The sequence below is a fragment of the Natator depressus genome, chromosome 2, assembly GCF_965152275.1.
Source record: "Natator depressus isolate rNatDep1 chromosome 2, rNatDep2.hap1, whole genome shotgun sequence".
NCBI classification, from domain to species: domain Eukaryota; kingdom Metazoa; phylum Chordata; order Testudines; family Cheloniidae; genus Natator; species Natator depressus.
Window position 1 is genome coordinate 81,400,179 of NC_134235.1, and position 18,706 is coordinate 81,418,884.

The 18,706-nt window shown below is 42.6% G+C and overlaps 2 protein-coding genes across 10 annotated transcripts in view; one reads left to right on the forward strand and one right to left on the reverse strand.

Moving 5' to 3' along the window:
- The first annotated feature begins 1,533 nt into the window (after positions 1–1,533).
- Positions 1,534–18,244, forward strand: TYMS (thymidylate synthetase). The gene is made up of 7 exons (XM_074944531.1): positions 1,534–1,719; positions 2,975–3,048; positions 6,630–6,804; positions 8,713–8,814; positions 12,461–12,636; positions 15,550–15,621; positions 16,909–18,244. The coding sequence occupies exons 1-7, from the start codon at positions 1,554–1,556 to the stop codon at positions 17,044–17,046; spliced, it is 903 nt and encodes a 300-aa protein (XP_074800632.1). The 5' UTR covers positions 1,534–1,553; the 3' UTR covers positions 17,047–18,244.
- The window catches only part of ENOSF1 (enolase superfamily member 1), a 29,429-nt gene continuing 21,317 nt past the window's right edge, over positions 10,595–18,706 (reverse strand). For 2 of the 9 annotated variants that reach the window (XR_012638090.1, XR_012638087.1), the window contains 2 exons: positions 13,886–13,998; positions 10,610–11,958 (listed from right to left, as the gene is read on the reverse strand). Coding sequence is in view for 1 of the 9 variants with exons in the window: in XM_074944529.1 (XP_074800630.1) it covers positions 11,902–11,958 (57 nt within the window). In the remaining 8 variants the exon portion in view is untranslated. Of the gene's footprint in view, positions 11,959–13,885; positions 13,999–18,706 lie in introns of all 9 variants that reach the window. The other 7 variants (XR_012638089.1, XM_074944526.1, XR_012638088.1 and 4 more) reach the window with 6 other exon arrangements.

An 18,706-nucleotide genomic window follows, 5' to 3' on the forward strand; every position in this document is an offset into this window, starting at 1 on the left:
TTTCTTGAGTGGTAACAGCTAATTTATACCCCATCATTTTGTATGTATAGTTGGGATTATGCTTTCCGACATGCATTACTTTGCAATACAGAGGGAGGCATCTATTTTCCTCTTTTCTTCATCTGTTTTCAATGCCCCTGTAAGACTTTCTCCTTCCCTGGCTGTCTTGTATGGTAGCATTGTCTTCCTGTGAGTTTTAAGAGAAAGGAACCTTATGACCCGTCTCTGCACTTATTTCTAGGCTTGACAGCAATTCTCCCTTTTCACGCCTCTAGATAAACTCAGTCTACTGATTACTGTACATAAGAAAGCGTCAGATGCTACATACATACAGAAAGGGGACTTCAAGTGCATGACAACGTTGAAATTTCCACAGAGACCTGAAAAGATTCTTGTAACAAAAGATATGTTTGTAAGGGAACAACAACAATGTATAACGATTGCCTCTCTAAACAGGGAGGATGTAGTTGTCCTAAACACTGTAAACAAAAGCTTACGCTCAAATAAATTTGTTAGTCTCCAAGGTGCCAGAAGTACTCCTCCTAACACACAGTGGATCAGGAAGGCACTTTGACAGTCACTTCCTAACCAGTAGAGAGGACCCACCCCTATGAAAATGTTTTATGCTGAGGATTTTAGCAAAAGTGGTAAAAACATAAATCTAATAATTTTATTGACATAAATAATGGTCATGGGCTACTGTAGATATACCTGGCTGAGCATCAATTTGAATTAATGGAAAATCCCAGAGGGAATAATCAGCACCATTAAACTACGTAAAAAGGAGTACTAGTGGATGCATCCGATGAAGTGAGCTGTAGCTCACGAAAGCTCATGCTCAAATAAATCGGTTAGTCTCTAAGGTGCCACTAGTCCTCCTTTTCTTTTTGCGAATACAGACTAACAGGGGTGCTACTCTGAAACCTATCAAACTACATAGGCCATTATCAGCTCCAGTGCTACAGGAAGAATTGAATCTAAATAGGCTTCTTTTTGTTTCACAAAGTAGTTACAGAGAGAGAGGGGGGGGACACCCCACCCCGGGGCTGGGTCCAAGAAGAAACCCACTCCTGGAGTCCCCCCTTTTCCTGGGCTGCTTGGCTGCCCTGGGCCCGGCACAATCACAGATTTTGAAGTGGGGAAGGCCCATGGCGATGGTCGGCTCTGACCCCCACAGCAGAGCACAGGCCAAAGAGAGCCTCCCTGCCTGACTTCCCCGGCCCGCCGGCAGGGAGCGGGGCGCCGCGGGAGACACGCGGCGGCTGCAGCCCCAGTGTCTGCGCCGGCAGGGGGCCCTGGGTACCGGGCTATTCAGCTCGGTGCCCCGCCCCAGGGCCCGCGCTGCGGCCCAGCAGCCAAGCCCCTTTCCTCACGGCCTGGGCGGGGGTGTCCCGGCCCTGCCCACGCTGGGTCATGGGGAAGGAAGCGGCACCGCCCAAGGCGCCTCCCGCGCGCGCGCCCGGCCCTACGATTGGCTGGCGCCTGGCGGGCCGGGGGTGGCGCCAGTTCGAAGAGCGGGCCCGCCGCGCCAGCTCGCCCCGGCCAGCCCCGCCATGTGCGCCGCGCCCGAGCCGCAGAGCCCGGCGCCCCCGCCGCACGGGGAGCTGCAGTACCTGGGGCAGGTCCAGCACATCCTGCAGCGCGGCCACCGGAAGGAGGATCGGACCGGGACCGGCACCATCTCCGCGTTCGGGCTGCAGGCGCGGTACAGCCTGAGAGGTGACTGCCAGAGTCACTGGCGTGGCGGGGACCTCACGGCCCGCTCCCCGCAGCCTCCCCCTCCCACAGTCCTCTCCGTCCCACGGGCTCCCCCTCCCCAGACCTCCTCCACCCCATGTGCCCCTCAGGTCCCTCACCGCATCCCACCAGCTGCCCCCCGGCCTGGTGCCTGGCAGACCTGCCAAGCGCTTTACATCCCCCCCCGCCCCCCCAAGCTGGCTGCCAGCATCCATCTCCTCTTGCCCACAGACCCACCACCCCCATTGCTGTTTGCCCCACTCTTGGCTGCACCCTCCCCTCCAACTTGTCATGGGCGTCTGAGGGAGTGCTGCTCAACCCCCTCCTGTTGTCTTCTGGGTGACAGCCTCTATCACCTTTCTTGCAGGGGAGGGGAGGCCATTGTGCCACATCTTAGAGGGCAGCGCTATCTATGGGCACTGGCCCTTTCTGCTGCTGCTGAACTCTGCTCTAGTCCAGACCCCATCTGTTATAGGCAGGGATTGGTTGGGGGTAATCCAGATATGGGCAGGTGTAACTCCCACCTACAGGGAAGAGCCTCCGGTTGCCCTACTTCCTTACACATAAGGTCCCTAAACCCATCTGCTCCTCTTCTTCTTCTTCTTCTTTTTTTTTTTTTTTTATTGCCCTAGGTGCGGGGTGGCTGAGTCCCCTTGCATCTGTCCCCCATAGTTGCCTTATGGAGAAAAAACAAGAGACGAGGACAGGCCTGGTCCAGGTTAACCTCCTGAGACAGTTTTACCACCACCCTGTCTAGCAGGTATCCTAGGTCTGATTCACCTCCATGTTAGTAAAGTAGACTTGACCAGAACTTTATCATGAGCCTCTGAATTCAACTGCATGTATGCATATTTTACCTTGCCGTAGGCTCTTAACTGCACCCTATGGTTGAGTTTTATGAATGATACATTTCTAATTAAAATCTCTGTCTTTATCTGGCAATGTACTTGGCTCCAAATTCCATTCTTTAGGAATAAGGTTAGATGCCTGTGTTCCTTGCCCCAGCAAACCAGTAGTAGAATTTACACTCATCATTTCATGCTTTCCTGACTGTTACAGTGCTGTACTAAGTTCTAAATGAGTGCTCCAATAAACTAGGCTCTTATTGTGATAGTATATAATGCACATGCACCACAGATCAGTGTCTAAGCTTTAACACTTTTAGTATTTATAAGTGAAAAGCAATCCGTGGTGTTTGATGAGTGAGAATTGACTTTGCTGCTTTGACCTTTTTCAGATCAGTTTCCTTTGCTGACGACAAAACGAGTGTTCTGGAAAGGAGTGCTGGAAGAGCTGCTATGGTTTATCAAGGTATGATGCATGGTTGTTATGTGCATTGATAATGCTGTCTATAGAATATATCCTACTATGGACTAGTGTATTTGAAACACTTACAGATGTTTCCATTCCATTCATACAGGGAACAAACAAGTTATGACATTCTAGTATTTTTTCAACTTAATAATAATTCCAATAGCTTCAAAACACTTTTTTAATTTTGGTTAAGGTGCTAGTACAATCTGGTGGGAATGCTGGTTAAATCTTACCTTGCTTCTTTTTAGTGAAATATTCTGAAGTGTTGAAGGACTTGTGTACACTAGAAAGTTTTGCTCCTTAAACTATACTGTTATAGTTAAAACAGGAAAACTCTATGTGAATGCTTTTATACTGGTATAGCTTATTCCTGTTCCGTCACCAAAATGAGATACTCCAGGATAAGGCACTCTTATACTGGTATAACTGCATCTATCCTAGGCTTTTTACCAATACAACGCGCTTTTTTTTTTTTTTTTTTTTTGCAAAATCACACTTCTAATAGATGATCCACCTCTAAGGGTATGTCTACACTATGAAATTAAGTCGATTTTATAGAAGTAGATTTTTAGAAACCGATTTTATACAGTCGATTGCATATGTCCACATTAAGCGCATTAAGTCGGCAGAGTGTGTCCTCACTACCATGGCTATCATCGACCTACAGAGCGGTGCACTGTGGGTAGCTATCCCACAGTTCCCACAGTCTCCGCTGCCCACTGGAATTCTGGGTTAAGCTCCCAAGGCTGGATGGGGCAAAAACGTTGTAGTGGGTGGTTTTGGGTACATATCGTCAGGCTCCCCTCCATTGCTCCCTCCATGAAAGAAACGGCAGACAATCGTTTTGTGCCTTTTTTCCTGGGTTACCTGTGTAGACGCCATACCTCGGCAAGCATGGAGCCCTCTCAGCTCACCGTCACTGTACGTCTCCGGGGTGCTACACAGCAGCAGCTCCTTGCCTTTGCTGCAGAGAGTGCAGTAGGACTGATCGCTGTCGTACGTCTCCTGGGTGCTCCTGGCAGACCTCGGTGAGGTCGATTGGGGTGCCTGGACAGACATGGCTAGTCTCCTCTTAAAGCACCGAATGGGAGACAGAGACTCCAACTCATTCCCTTCTTTAAGTTTCGTCTCATGGAGATTCAGTCCTGCCTAGAATATCATGTGAGCTGGAGGCTTTTGCCTCAGGCTGCTCTCCCCCCGGCAGCACCATGCGGTCTCACCCACCCCAGCCTACTATAGGCTGAGCAAGTGCAGAATGGTGGTAGAATGTGCCTTTGGATGTTTAAAAGCTCGCTGGTGCTGTTTGCTGACTAGGTCAGACCTCAGAGCAACCAACATTCCCATTGTTATTGCTGCTTGCTGTGTGCTCCATAATATCTGTGACAGTAAGGGAGAGACATTTTTGGCAGGTGGGAGGTTGAGGTGAATCGCCTGGCATCTGATTTTCAGCAGCCAGACACCAGGGCGATTAGAAGAGCACAGCAAGGCATGCTGCACATCAGAGAGGCTTTGAAAACCAGTTTCATGACTGGCCAGGCTTCGGTGTAACAGTTGTGTGTGTTTCTTCTTGATGCAAACCCGCCCTCTTTGTTGATTTTAATTCCCTGTAAGCCAACCACCCTTTCCCCGTTCGAAATAAAGTAACTATTGTTTTGAAACAATGCATTCTTTCTTTATTAATTAAAAAAAAAAAGAGAGATAACGGACAAGGTAGCCTGGGTGGGGTTGGGGAGGAGGGAAGGACAAGGTCACATGGCTTATTGTAGCCACACTAAAAATCAAACTGTTTGTTTGAATGACAGCCTTCTGTTTCTTGGGCCATCCTCTGGAGTGGAGTGGCTGGGTGCCCAGAGCCTCCCCCCCCCCCCCCCTCGTGTTCTTGGACGTCTGGGTGAGGAGCCTATGGGAGGGTATCATAGAATATCAGGGTTGGAAGGGACCTCAGGAGATCTAGTCCAACCCCCTGCTCAAAGCAGGACCAATCCCCAATTTTTGCCCCAGATCCCTAAATTGCCCCCTCAAGGATTGAACTCACAACCCTGGGTTTAAGCTAGCCAATGTCAAACCATGGAGCTGTCCCTCCCACGGTTATACAGTGGATGCAGCAGGGGTCTGTGCTCTTGTTGGCTTTCCTGCAGCTCCAACAGACGCTTCATCATGTCCATTTGCTCCCCCATTAGCCTCAGCATTGCGTCCTGCCTCCGCTATTCGCACTCACTTAATTCTTTCCTGGCCTCTGCCACTGAATGTCTCCATGCATTAAGCTGTGCCCTATCAGTGCGGGAGGATTGCATGAGCTCGGAAAACATGTCATCGTGAGTGCGTTTTTTTTCACCTTCTAATCTGCAATAACTTCAGGGACAAAGATGGTAGGGGGAGTGTAGAAACATTCTATGCTCTACGATTCTGGGGAGACTGCGTGGTCACCTGTGCGCTGCTGAGTTCACCATACTGACCAAAAAGGAAATGAAATTCAAAATTTCCCGGGGTTTTTCTTGTGTACCTGGCTAGTGCATTGGAGTTCAAAGTGCTGTTCAGAGCAGTCATAATGGAGCACGCTGGGATAGCTCCTGGAGGCCAATACCGTCGATTTGCATCCGCACTATCCCAAATTCGAACCAGCAAGGTCGATTTTAGCTCCTCGTCGGGGAGGAGTACAGAAGTCAATTTTAAGAGCCCTTTAGGTTGACGGAATGGGGTTGGTTGTGTGGATGTAGTCATTTTTAAATGGACCTAACGCGGCTAAATTCGACCTAATCCCATAGTGGAGACCAGGGCTACCAAGCATAGTTTATGCTGGTAAAACTTGTGTAGACAAGTGCTAAGATGTTGTGTTGCCCTATCGATGTTCCCTGGTGCGATTATGAGTAGCATTTGATTAAATGCTGGTACATCGGGACTTGAAAAATCAACTTATCCAAATATCAGTTTTTTGAAGAACTTAATCCTTTTTTAAAAAGGAAGCCTTATCCTTTCAATTGTAAGGGCTAGAACCTTTCAGATGTCAACCAGCACAGTGCTGTACTCTGAGACTGTAGTCGTGTTTTGATAACAGATAATAGTTAAGTCTCTATTCACTTTCAGTGCTATTTTAAACTCAGAGGATTTGTTTTCTTATTCTCATCTAGGTTTTATACAAAGTGGCAGAGTAGAATATGGGAGCCTACCATCTGCTCAGTGACTAAACAGAACTTCAGACTATTTCTAGTTGGCATCTCTCAAGAGCATGTAATTTAAGCTTCAAGAAAACAGAAAAAGCATGCAAAAGAGAAGGGACTGCATAAACTTTTCCCCCCACAATGACTTGTAAGACAGTTCACGAAGCCTGACAGCAGGTTCATCACGAGTAGCAGAATTATACAGACATGGAACAAATTTTTTCTTGTTTCATCAAGCAAAAAGTAAAACCTTGTTTGCTGAAGGGCCTGTGTACAAGCAACTGTAGGCTATCACATTTATCCTTGAACCTCCATTGGCCTACGGTATACAAAGCTAGAGATGAATTAATTAGATGACTGGAGCAGTATAATTCAATTCTCAGTAACATATTGTTTATAACATAGTTTTATTGTGTGTAGGGTTCAACAAATGCTAAAGAGCTCTCTGCAAAAGGAGTGAAGATTTGGGATGCCAATGGATCACGTGAATTCTTGGATAAACAAGGTTTCCCTGGCAGAACAGAAGGGGATTTGGGACCAGTGTATGGTTTCCAGTGGAGACACTTTGGAGCTGAATATAAAGATATGAATACAGGTGAGGAAAGCAGATAACTTCAACAGGGGGAAACTAGAGATTTTATCTTCAGTGCTTAGTGAGACTGACAGGATTACTGTGGTACCTCACTTTCAGGAGGTTATGGAGGCATGAAAAGATTATAAGAGGACATTTATAATGGTAACTGAACCAGAATAAGTAGATCTTTTTGGGAGGTTATACTGAGCTTCTTGGAAAGCCTACCATTATGAAATATGCAGTATTTCAGGCAGTAGCCTATTTGTAGAATGGGTGAATCATAGGCAGTACACTGTTCTGCTAATGTGCTGGTATATCACCTGTAGGTGGGAGGATATTTTGGTTTCCATGCCCATTTAGTTCTTTGCCTCTCTGCTGAGGCTGCCAGCAGAGGTGCCAATTGTAATGGGACACTTTTTTTTTTTAAACTACACTAAAATCACTCATTTCAGAGAGCTGCTATTATTAATTTGTATAATTAGCACATTAATTTGTGCTGTTTACAGGAAAGTATCACTGGAAAATCATGACTCTCCCACGCTTAGCTTTCATAATGATGTTGGGGGTGGTGAACTAATGTCTTATTCAACCATCAAAAAGTATTTTCTCCATCTAAAAAGGCAAGTAAAAATGTAAAGAAGAATTCCAGTACTTCACACTATATCAACCTGGGCATAATTTCTTTCTTAAAGAGAGAACACTGTTATACCAGAACAATCTCCACATATTCATATGTTGGTATAGGACAAAGAAAAGGCAGGTAGTCAGTCAATTGGATAGCAGGCCAGTAAAAATGATCAACACCAAGTAACCAAAATTGTTTTATGGCCCCCTGGCCTCATATTTTACTTATTCTTCAAATTTTTCTTGGATTAAGGTACCTTTGATTTCTCATGCAAAGGATAAGCCTTTGTTTAAAATGATACAGAAATTTATTTTAATTGAGGCGGTTTAACAGTTGTCATGATATGAACTAATAGTTTTTAGCATCTTGTTCCCCATTGAAATCTGGCTTTTGTGCATTCTCCAACACAGGACTTAAGGGTGATAAAAATAGCATGTTAGTTCCACTCTATTTAAACTCTGTAGGCTCTAAGACGCACTGTCAGATATACAGACAGACCTGTCAATTATTCTCCAAGGTCTCAGGTTTCATTTAAAATTTTTAGCTGTTGTGCTTGAGAAGAAAATGTTCAATCATGGGCTGTGTCTACACTATGGACACTATAGCAATAGTGCTGTAGCTATGCCACAGTAACAGCAAATGTGGCTGCAGACTACAGCAATGGAAGGGGTTTTTTCCATTGCTGTAGGAACTCCATCTGCCCAGGCAATGGTAGCTAGGTCAACAGAAGCATTCTTTCATCAGTCTAACTGTGTCTACTCTGGGAGTTAGGTTTGCATAGCTACAGCACTCGGGGGTGTGGATTTTTCACACCTCTGAGTACCGTAGCTATCTTCATGTACATTTTAAATGTAGACTTGGCCTTGGAGTGTAAGGATGCAGACACGTTTATGTGAGTTTGCAGAGAGTGAAAGAATAGCTCTGGCGTGTGTATGACCCCATTTCAGCAGGTACTAACCCCAGTGCTAGTGATGATGCTTTAAGTGTCAACAATAACTATTTCACTTCTCAAAGCATGCAAGAAAAGAGGGGAAGGGGACACCACCTTTTCCCAAAGCTTGGAGCACTCATCTGGGACCCCCAAAGGACTACCCAGAAGAGAGAGGGGGAAGGCTCAGAAGATGTATTAAGGTGTAAACCTTTAACAATCCCAGGTGGGATCAGAAGAGAGTACAATTAATGTAATTTTCCTGAAGGGTGTGGGCTTGGCTTTCAAAAGTATTTTTTGGGGCAGCTCTAAGCTATTGTTAAAACAACCTTAGGCTGTCTGACTTATTTAAATCTTGTTTGGTAACTTCCTTCAGATTACTCTGGCCAAGGAGTGGACCAGCTGCAGAATGTAATTGACACAATCAAAAACAATCCAGATGACAGAAGAATCATCATGTGTGCTTGGAATCCCAAAGGTACAGAAGTGTGTGTGTGTGTGTGTGTGTGTGTAGTGAATGTAGTTGCACCTTACCAAGTTGCATGCTAAGCTATATCATTGGTGCTCATTTAGTCCTGAAAGTTTGCATAATTACCAGATCCTGTGTCTACAGCCGGCTGTGGTGGTGGTGGTGGTGGTTACATTTTTGCTGCAAGAAAAGGTGAGCTTACACAACTGATATGTGATTTCATGTTCTATAAATGGTTGGGTGAATTATAACCTGGATTCTCCTGTTTCTCATGATTCTCACTGATGTGAGAGGATATTCAGGCCCCAAAACATCCTATATGATTTCAAACCTTTTCTGTCTTAGTACAAATGGAAATACATGATTATCACTGCCCTCTACATAGTCACTATTCAAAGACACTTTGCATATAATAAAAAAACATTTAACTTGTTTTTGAAGGAAACTCATAATTGAAAAATATAATCAAGCAGCTGTTTTTTTTTACTGTATATTAAATTATAGGATTATACTCAAAATTTGGGGAGAAGAGAACAAAACTTAAAAAAAAAAAAAATTACAATGCTCTTTTTCGTTGTTAGAATCTTTTCTGAAGAAAGGAGCCTGTTTAAGAACTTAAAGGTACTCAACAGCTAGAAGAGCGGGAGATGCCAACAAGCAGCAGCCAGTTAAAAAATGATCGTTTTAGCTGTTTTCCCTGCTATAGTTAAAGAGCCAGTTTCCAAAAAGGCAGGCTGGGGAAAGGTTCCCATTAAAGGGCAACTGTACAGTAGGTGGAGGGTTAATAGGGATCAGGCAGGTCAAAGGAGTGTGATACCTTGTGGATGTCCAGCTGTCAGTTTAAAATCAACAAAGCCAAAACAGAGTTCTTAATCTTCCCCGCCAAGTCTTCCCCCTTTTCTCAGTCACAGTGGACACCATTATCTTCTCTGTCACTTGGCATCTTTAACTTGACCATTTCTTTAGATTCTAACATTCGGGCCATGTCTAAATCATGGTTTCCCTAACTGTGGTGCATCATATATTCCATCAGTTCACTTCACAGCCTTTTTTTAAAAGAACGTGGTACATGAACCATTAAGTTTGGGGTCTGCTGGTCTAAATCTTGTTGATCCTTCCTGCCTAACATCTCTATACGTCTTCCTTCTCTGTCCACACAGTTCACTCATCTAGTCTCCCATCATTTCGACTCCTGCAACATTCTCTTGTCTGACCTTGACAAATACAGTCTCACCCAGCTTATATCCATTCAAAATGCTTCTGCAAAGATCATTGTCCTAGTTTGTTTGATCATGTCACCCGCTTTTGCATCCATTCTTTCTCCACTGCCTCAAATGTAATCTACTTGCCTTTACCGTCAGGGCCCTTCACAGTCTATCCTCATGCTACCTATCGTCTCTCATATCCTGCCAAGATGTTGACTCCCATTTCCACCTTGCCAGTGACATCAGCCTTTATCACCCACTTGTTCAGTTTCCAAAAAAATACCTTCATGCTTTCTTCCATTCTGTCTCTCATGCATAGGAAGAGCTGCACATAAACATCTACAAAACCACTTAACTGTCATTTAAATTCCTCCTTAAAACTCTCCTTTGCCGTGATATCTACAAAAATGTGAGAAGAAGTAGGCATATTATACTAATTTAGATGGAATAAATGGGCCCCAAGAGCAAGTGGTGTTAACGTGACCCTGAAACTGTCCAACCTTAAATTTAAAGAGGTTTGGTATATAGAGACTGCAGCTTGCTTGTATCAAGGTAAACACACCATTAAAAATCTTTTAAACCTCTTTAATAAAAGATACAGAAAAGAAGGAAAAATAGTTAAAGCATTTGAAATGTAAAGTAGTAAATAAGGCTTCCGTTTTAACAACATCCCTTGTTCCCTGTCCCTTTAGCTGGAGAGAGCTGTTAGAGGGAAAACCCTTGTGCTTGACAGCCTCTTTGATGGTGATAACTGTCCTTTTTTGGCAAAAAGAGAAGTTAGTTGAGATGGGCTGGAGCTGGTATCACTGTTGTTGGTAAAGTCTGATCCTGTTTCCTAGAAAGCAAAACAAGACAAACACTCAAGAGGGAAGAGAGAACAACAACAAGGATAGAAAATGCAGCTTCTGTCTTTGGTGTTGACTTTTACTTGCTAGTTCGCTGCTGGAGAAACATAGGCACAGCACATGGTTTTATCAGCCATTCCAAGACCTGGCAAACTTATTCCAGCATCAAGCTGTTTAGGTGATTGCTTTTAGCTGCCTCTCTGGTCACAAGCTTACAGCAGTGTTGCAAAATATGCAGTTTTGGCCATTGAAACCAAACTCCTTATTAGACAGAAGAAAAAAAGGAAGGGGATAAGGAAAGGAAAGAAATACATTGGAGAAGGAAAGTGTGTGTGTGTATATGTCTCTCTCATGCGCGCGCATGTCCAAGTCTGTGGAGGTGGCGATGTCCTCTGGCTCCCACTCTCTTGTGTGGTCTGGTCAGGACACTTCTGAGGATCAGAATAATGAAGGCCCAATGGTGTTACAGTAAATACTGGGTCCCAAAGCGACAATGGGGGTGGTGGACATGATCATAAAATTCGCTCCTTTCTTCTTCTTCCATCTTTCAGTCAGCCATCATTTTGGATTTTTCCTAAGTCATAGTCATCCCCTTGTTCTTTTATTATTATTATTTTCATTTTATTATTTTCCTAAGGACCCCAAAAGGGGAGTGATGGGTGGAATAGCCCATTCCCTCATTTATTTTGTCCAACAGTTGGGACTGATTTCCAACACACAAATTTTGACCCATTGATTTCCAGTCCCACACTCTTCTTGTTTACCAGGCATGATGTAAACACAGTCCTTGAGTTATATCAGTAGGCCTTTTTATTTGGACTAATTGTCTTTCTGTCTTCCTTTTGCATCTTTTCCCATCAACATTTGTTGTAATAGGTTATTATAACATTTTTATGAACTTGCTCTTTTCACATGCAAGCTCACAATTAGGGTAATTGGGCCGATAAATTTACAGCAGGTGGCAGGAGTGCTCTGATTGCTGCTTATCATCCTGACCAGTATTCTCATTGTTCCCATGTGCTCCCTCATTTGTCTCTGTCCACCTGTTACTTTTTGTCTTGTACTCTCTGTGGCGGTGGATGTCCTTTTTTCTCCCCCTGTGTCTGTAGTGCAATACAAATAATAAAAATTAGAGGCAGGAGCTTGTTTAAGAAGGAAAACATAGGCTGAATGACTAAAGCCCTTAACACATGCTTAACTGCAAACACTTGACACATGCTTAATTTTACTCATGAGACTAATCTCATAAAATCAATAGGACTAATTATGTGAGTAAAATTAAGCATGTGCATAAGCGTTTGCATTATCAGGGCCTAAAGCCTTTCTTCAGGGGAATTTCTACATGTGATTTTCCTCTGTCCATCCAGTTACTGTTAACAATAGCAGTTACATAATTAAGCAAGCAATATCTGGTAGTGGTAATAGCAGGATTTAAAAAGTCTTAATAGTAAAAGCAATAGAACTATAATATGTGGTTCAATATTGCTATTTGACGTATTTATGCATATTTATTTCTATACACATATGTATATTTTTTCTGCTCTTTCATGGTGTCTTAATACTGTGTTTTTCCCCTCCCCCTCTTCCTGTTTTGCATCTCCTTAGATATTTCACTAATGGCTTTGCCTCCATGCCACGCTCTGTGCCAGTTTTATGTTCTAAATGGTGAACTGTCTTGCCAGTTGTATCAGAGATCTGGAGACATGGGACTCGGGGTGCCTTTCAATATTGCCAGTTATTCACTTCTCACGTATATGATTGCCCATGTCACAGGCCTGAAGGTATAGTATCCTTTTGCTTAGATATTTATAGTTTGAACAGAGGACTAAAACATTAAATAGACTAACATTTATGTAGGAAGACCTGGAATGAACACAGCATTCAAAAGTTTAGATATGTACAGGAACGGGCTCTGTAGATTAATTATGTTTAATGTATGTGTTAGTGGGGTGGCCTGCACTATAAGAACTCTATAAATCTCGTTGTGGTCACTTATATCAAAGAATCTCCAAATCTTGTGGAAAAAACTTGTCAAAATGAAGCTGTATCCTGGCTTATTCCACCAGTTTATCTCCCAAAAATCTGAGTTGAGCACTTTTCCTTCTGGTGACAATGAAAAATGCCATGGGGTGTCTTTTTGTGCTACTGAAACAGCTGTCTTCAAGGTACTACCAACTTCAAGCCATTAGAAATGTCAGTGTTGTTCTGGTGGTTTTTTTGGACTAGACAGAGCATTAATTCTGTGGTTGCTGTCAGATTCCAATTTCCATATTGTGATCTGCCCTGGTTTCAATTGGATATTTTTCTCTTCTGACTGTAAATGGTTGTATAGTACTGCTCTTTTCTGTTAGCCACCTGTTATCTTTCACCAAAGATAGCTGCGTTCTTGAGACTTGGTAGAGCGGAGATTTGTTTAATTTAAATACATTACAGTCTTTCTATCTTCTAAAATCTGACTTCCTCACTTCTTAAAGATTTAATAGTGATAAAGAGTGATTTTTTGAGCCCCCTCCTGCTGCTATCATCAGGAGTTGCTGCTTCCATTTTTAGCACTGAGGAGATAAAATGGGTGAGTGGAGAAAATCATGCTTTATAATAAGTAACGACTTAGTGTAAGTTTTATATCAAAGGCAATTAAAGTAAATGAAGTTTGTCTCCTCCACAATGTCATTTAACTATTACATCTCCTCTCCCACAAAAAGTGTTTTTGTTTTAAGAGATGTGCAGTAAAGAACAAACTCATAGAAGACTTGTGAATTTTTGCATAACATTAAATACTGCAATAACGCTGCAGACAAATGTAGTAAATAGCTCTGCTTTTACAATCCAGTATTTCATTACATGCTATGGCTAAGAATACTGCAGCAAAATAGTGCAGATACTTTCAGGAGCAGTAAACTCTTAAGCACTAGACCTAAATCGATGATGATGGTAAATTGTCAGGCAATGCTTAAGTCACACAAAATGCTTATCCAGGGCGTTAGGTGCCCCTGCCATAAGTGAAAGAAATGTTAATGCAGACAAACCAACCTGTCAGCTTTCGCAGTTAGAAAAAGTACCAGCCCTTTCCCAAATGTGAGGATAGCTGCGATTTGTAGCATGCCATGAAGGCCAACAGATGTGGGCTATTTCAGATCAAGAGGCTGGGAAGAGAATTCCAAAGTTCAGGGCTCATTACGGAAAACATCCTGCTAGCAGCTCCGATTTAAACCAAGAAGACTGGCTTTCAAGTGCTTCTGCATACCATAACTGTGGCAATAGTGAGGCATGTTTCTCAGCTAGACAGGTTCAAAGCCATTTTGGATATGTCTACATTGCAGCGGGAACATGCCTCCCAGCGTGGGCGGACAGACTTATGCTATCTCTGCTCAAGCTAGTGCACTAAAAATAGCATTGTAGTGTGTGGGTGGTGGCTTCAGCTAGCTGCCAGAGTCCAAGCCCATCTGAGCTCAGGTGGCTAGCTGGAGCCACTGTCTTTTTCCACAATAATCATTCTGCTAGTTTTAGCATGCTAGTGTGAGTCTGTCTACCTGGGCTGAGAGGCAGACTCCCAGCTGCAGTGTAGACATACCCTTAGGGCTTTGTCAGGATAGATCATGGTGCATTGGTTTCATGTGATCCTGCAAGGAACTCCTTTTAATGAGTTGCTTTGGTTTCTTAAAAGAATTAAGTGTCACAGTATACATTACAGTAGTCTAATCTTGAGGTAGAAGCATGGATCACTGTAGCACTGTTTCAGAGTAACAGCCGTGTTAGTCTGCATTCGCAAAAAGAAAAGGAGGTACTGGTGGCACCTTAGAGACTAACCAATTTATTTGAGCATAAGCTTTCATGAGCTACAGCTCACTTCATCAGATGCATACTGTGGAAAGTGTAGAAGATCTTTTTATATACACACAAAGCATGAAAAAATACCTCCTCCCACCCCACTCTCCTGTTGGTAATAGCTTATCTACAGTGATCACTCTCCTTACAATGTGTATGATAATCAAGGTGGGCCATTTCCAGCACAAATCCAGGGTTTAACAAGAATGTCGGGGGGGGGGAGGAAAAAACAAGGGGAAATAGGTTACCTTGCATAATGACTTAGTCACTCCCAGTCTCTATTCAAGCCTAAGTTAATTGTATCCAATTTGCAAATGAATTCCAATTCAACAGTTTCTCGCTGGAGTCTGGATTTGAAGTTTTTGTTGTAATATTGCAACTTTCATGTCTAATCGCGTGACCAGAGAGATGTGGAAGGAGATGGGGGTAGTAAATACAGCTTTCTCCATCTACCTCAAAGTGATAGGTTGCAAATATTTCTTAGAGAAGTCTCCTACTACAGGATAGGCCTAACAAAGAAAATAACAGAACGCCACTAGCCGTCACCTTCAGCCCCCAACTAAAACCCCTCCAACGCATTATTAAGGATCTACAACCTATCCTGAAGGATGACCCAACACTCTCTCAAATCTTGGGAGACAGGCCAGTCCTTGCCTACAGACAGCTTAGAGTAGCTTAAAATAATCGGTTACTTTAGGGAAGGACAATATTTGAACTTGTAAGGCAATGGCTTATCAAGACAATCTGGTGCAGGAGCTACACTTCAGCAACAGAGGTGCTGGGAACCTCTAGCACAAGCATTGCAATGTCATACAGTCCTGAAATGTGCTACCTTGTTTGTCTGAACACTTTTCCCTCTTTTTCTTCAGCCTGGTGAATTCATACACACACTAGGAGATGCTCATATATATCTGAATCATGTTGAACCTTTGAAAATTCAAGTAAGTATCCATGGTGACTGGAGCCTGGCTGTCTTTTTGATATACATCTACCACAACTGGTTACTAACAGCATTTTGGGCTGTGTGTGTAGGAGCATTGCCAGCAGATTGAGGGACATGATCATTCCCCTCTATTTGGCATTGGTCAGGCCTCATCTGGAGTACTGTGTCCAATTTTGGGCCCCAAGCTCAAGAAGGATGTGGAAAAATTGGAAAGATTCCAGTGGAGAGCAACAAAAATTATTAGAAGACTGGAGCACATGACTTATGAGGAGAGGCTGAGGGAACTGGGATTGTTTAGTCTGCAGAGAAGAATGAGGGGGGGATTTGATAGCTGCTTTCAACTACCTGAAAGGGGGTTCCAAAGAGTATGGATCTAGACTGTTCTTAGTGATACCAGATGAGAGAACAAGAAGTAATGGTCTCAAGTTGCAGTGGGAGAGGTTTAGGTTGGATGTTAGGGAAAAACTTTTTCACTAGGAGGGTGGTGAAGCACTGGAATGGGTTACCTAGGGAGGTGGTGGAATCTCCTTCCTTAGAGGTTTTTAAGGTCAGGCTTGATAAAGCCCTGGCTGGGATGATTTAGTTGGGGATTGGTCCCACTTTGAGCAGGGGGTTGGACTAGATGACCTCCTGAGGTCCCTTCCAATCCTGGTATTCTATGATTCTAACTCATAGTAATCCTGTGTTTTTAGATGTGGTACTGTGGAGACCTTTCATTGTAAATACTATCTCTTAATTTGCATGGCTGATCCTCTGATTTCTTCTCCAATACTCCCCTTTACCTGGGTTCAACTCTGGTTACAAGTGAAAACACTAGAATTTTGACTGAATTGTACACTAATTTGAACCAAAAGAGTGGTTATCTCTCTGCAAGTCAAAGATACAAGAATTTGTACTCTAATCTTTATCGGTTACAAAATATTAGTGTCTTTATACTTGTCTTATCAAAATAAAACTGTAACTGACTAAATGAATAAAGTGCACTTTGATGCATTATCCTTACTTATGTATATATAGTCAGTTTGCAAACCAGTAATTCTTAGTGGGTATTCTGCTGAATAAGGCTCTACAGTACTTTTTTTGGGTCTCTGACAGAGACTTGTTCACATCAATCTTTCCACCTTCATCACACATATCTACATACTGTGATGACTGAGAATGTTATGGCAGGTGAGGTCTACCTAACCAAAAGAGCTGTCTAAGTAGTCAGTTTTCACTATGCACTGTTCTTTACATTTGTACAAGATTAGCACTCAAAAGTAAGTCAAACTCTCTTTAATTTCAGCTTCAGAGGGAACCACGTCCTTTCCCAAAACTCAAAATTCTTCGTAAAATTGATAACATCAGTGACTTCAAAGCAGATGACTTTCAGATTGAAGACTATAACCCACATCCAGCTATTAAAATGGAGATGGCTGTTTAATGCACTTAACTTTTTAAACTGAGTCTGTTTCATAAGTATGTTACCTTGTCTATACTTAAGCTCAATGTGATGCTCTTAAATGTTGCTAAAAGTTACATCACTTTGAAAGGGGTCCTTCTCTAAAAGATGGACTGTTCATAGCTGTTAACCTGCTTCTGAAGTATCTAATGAAAAATGTATGTTAATGAAAGTGGCTTGCTTTTGTGCAGGAGGTGTCACTGAACCAAATCTTGGTGTAAAAGAAAAAATTAGCACTGTTTACTAGCCAATCTTTGAGTACAGAGGTCTCTGTTGGAAGGTGACTCTGGGTTGTACATTTCTACTGTCTATAAATCATTCATGAATTGGCAGGAGCCCCCCTAAGTTGTTACTGGGTTTAAGTTAATATTTCAAGCTTTTCCTTGCTCTGCACTGTAGCCTGAGCAGTGACTAGTGAGAAGTATTTAGTCTTGTTCTGAATTAGTTACTTATGCATTAGTAAGTATTTAAACAAAACAGGTGTTATAGCAGTGGATTTTTTTAAGCTGGAGAAGAATGTTTAATAAACCTTTGTATAAATATTTTCAATGGTGTTTGGAAAGTGTGTATCTAAGGCCTAGTACTGAATTTGTGCTTGTAACACTAATATCAAGATATTATCAACTGCCAAACCTAATATCAAGGTAACTTTCAGAGGATTTTGAGATTTCAAAGTTTTGGCTTTGTTCAATTTCAGAACAAAAAATCAAAACATGAACTCTAATTGGAATGGGGGCTGTGGTACCTGGAGTATATTGAAGCTGGGGCCTTTATGCTCCCAAGCACTCTCTCAGTAGGCTGCTAAGGCAGTGGGCAGGTAAGCAGGTTGTCAAGAAGCCAGGCAGGCTTCCTACAGAAGTTTGTTGGACACTGATTTCAAAACATTTCAATTTTGATGAATCAGCAAATGTCTAGTCTCAAGTCTTGCTACAACTAAAGCATAACACCTAGCTTTATCAACTCTACCTCTTGCTGCAGGATACTGGTGACATCAGTATCAGTTCTGGTCCTTTCATGATGCTGCCCATCTTACCAAGCCATGGTAGTTTATGTACACACAGGGTGGTTGAGTAAGAACTTTAAGTTTGGGCCTTAAGAAAATATGAAACACACAATCAATGGAACAACTCTGAAGAGCTCTATACCTACCTGAAGTGGTTTTTTATCCATGAAAGCTTATGCCCAAATAAATTAGTCTTTAAGATGCCATTGGACTTGTTGTTTCTATACCTAACTGTACACTCAACAGCTTCTGGTTCTACAACATAACCAGTATGAAGTTTTGTATAGGATTAGGACAAGAGTAGACAGTAAAGAATTTTATTTTAAATCTCTAAATTAAAATACTTTAGTATATTGTGAGAAAATCCACTGGAACAATTTACCAAGGGTCATATTGGATGCTCCAACACTGGCTATTTTTAAAACAAGAGTGGATGTATGTGACAGATGCAATAGTTCAAAAAATTTTGGGGAAATTTTAAGGCTTGTGTTATGCAGGAGGTCAGATTAGGTGAGCACAGTGGTCCCTTCTGCCCTTGGAATCTATGAAAACAGATACTGCAGAGTTACTGATTTGTAGACTAGTTCTAGAAATGAAGTTTGTCGCCCATCCACTAGTTACACTAAAGTATAACAACTT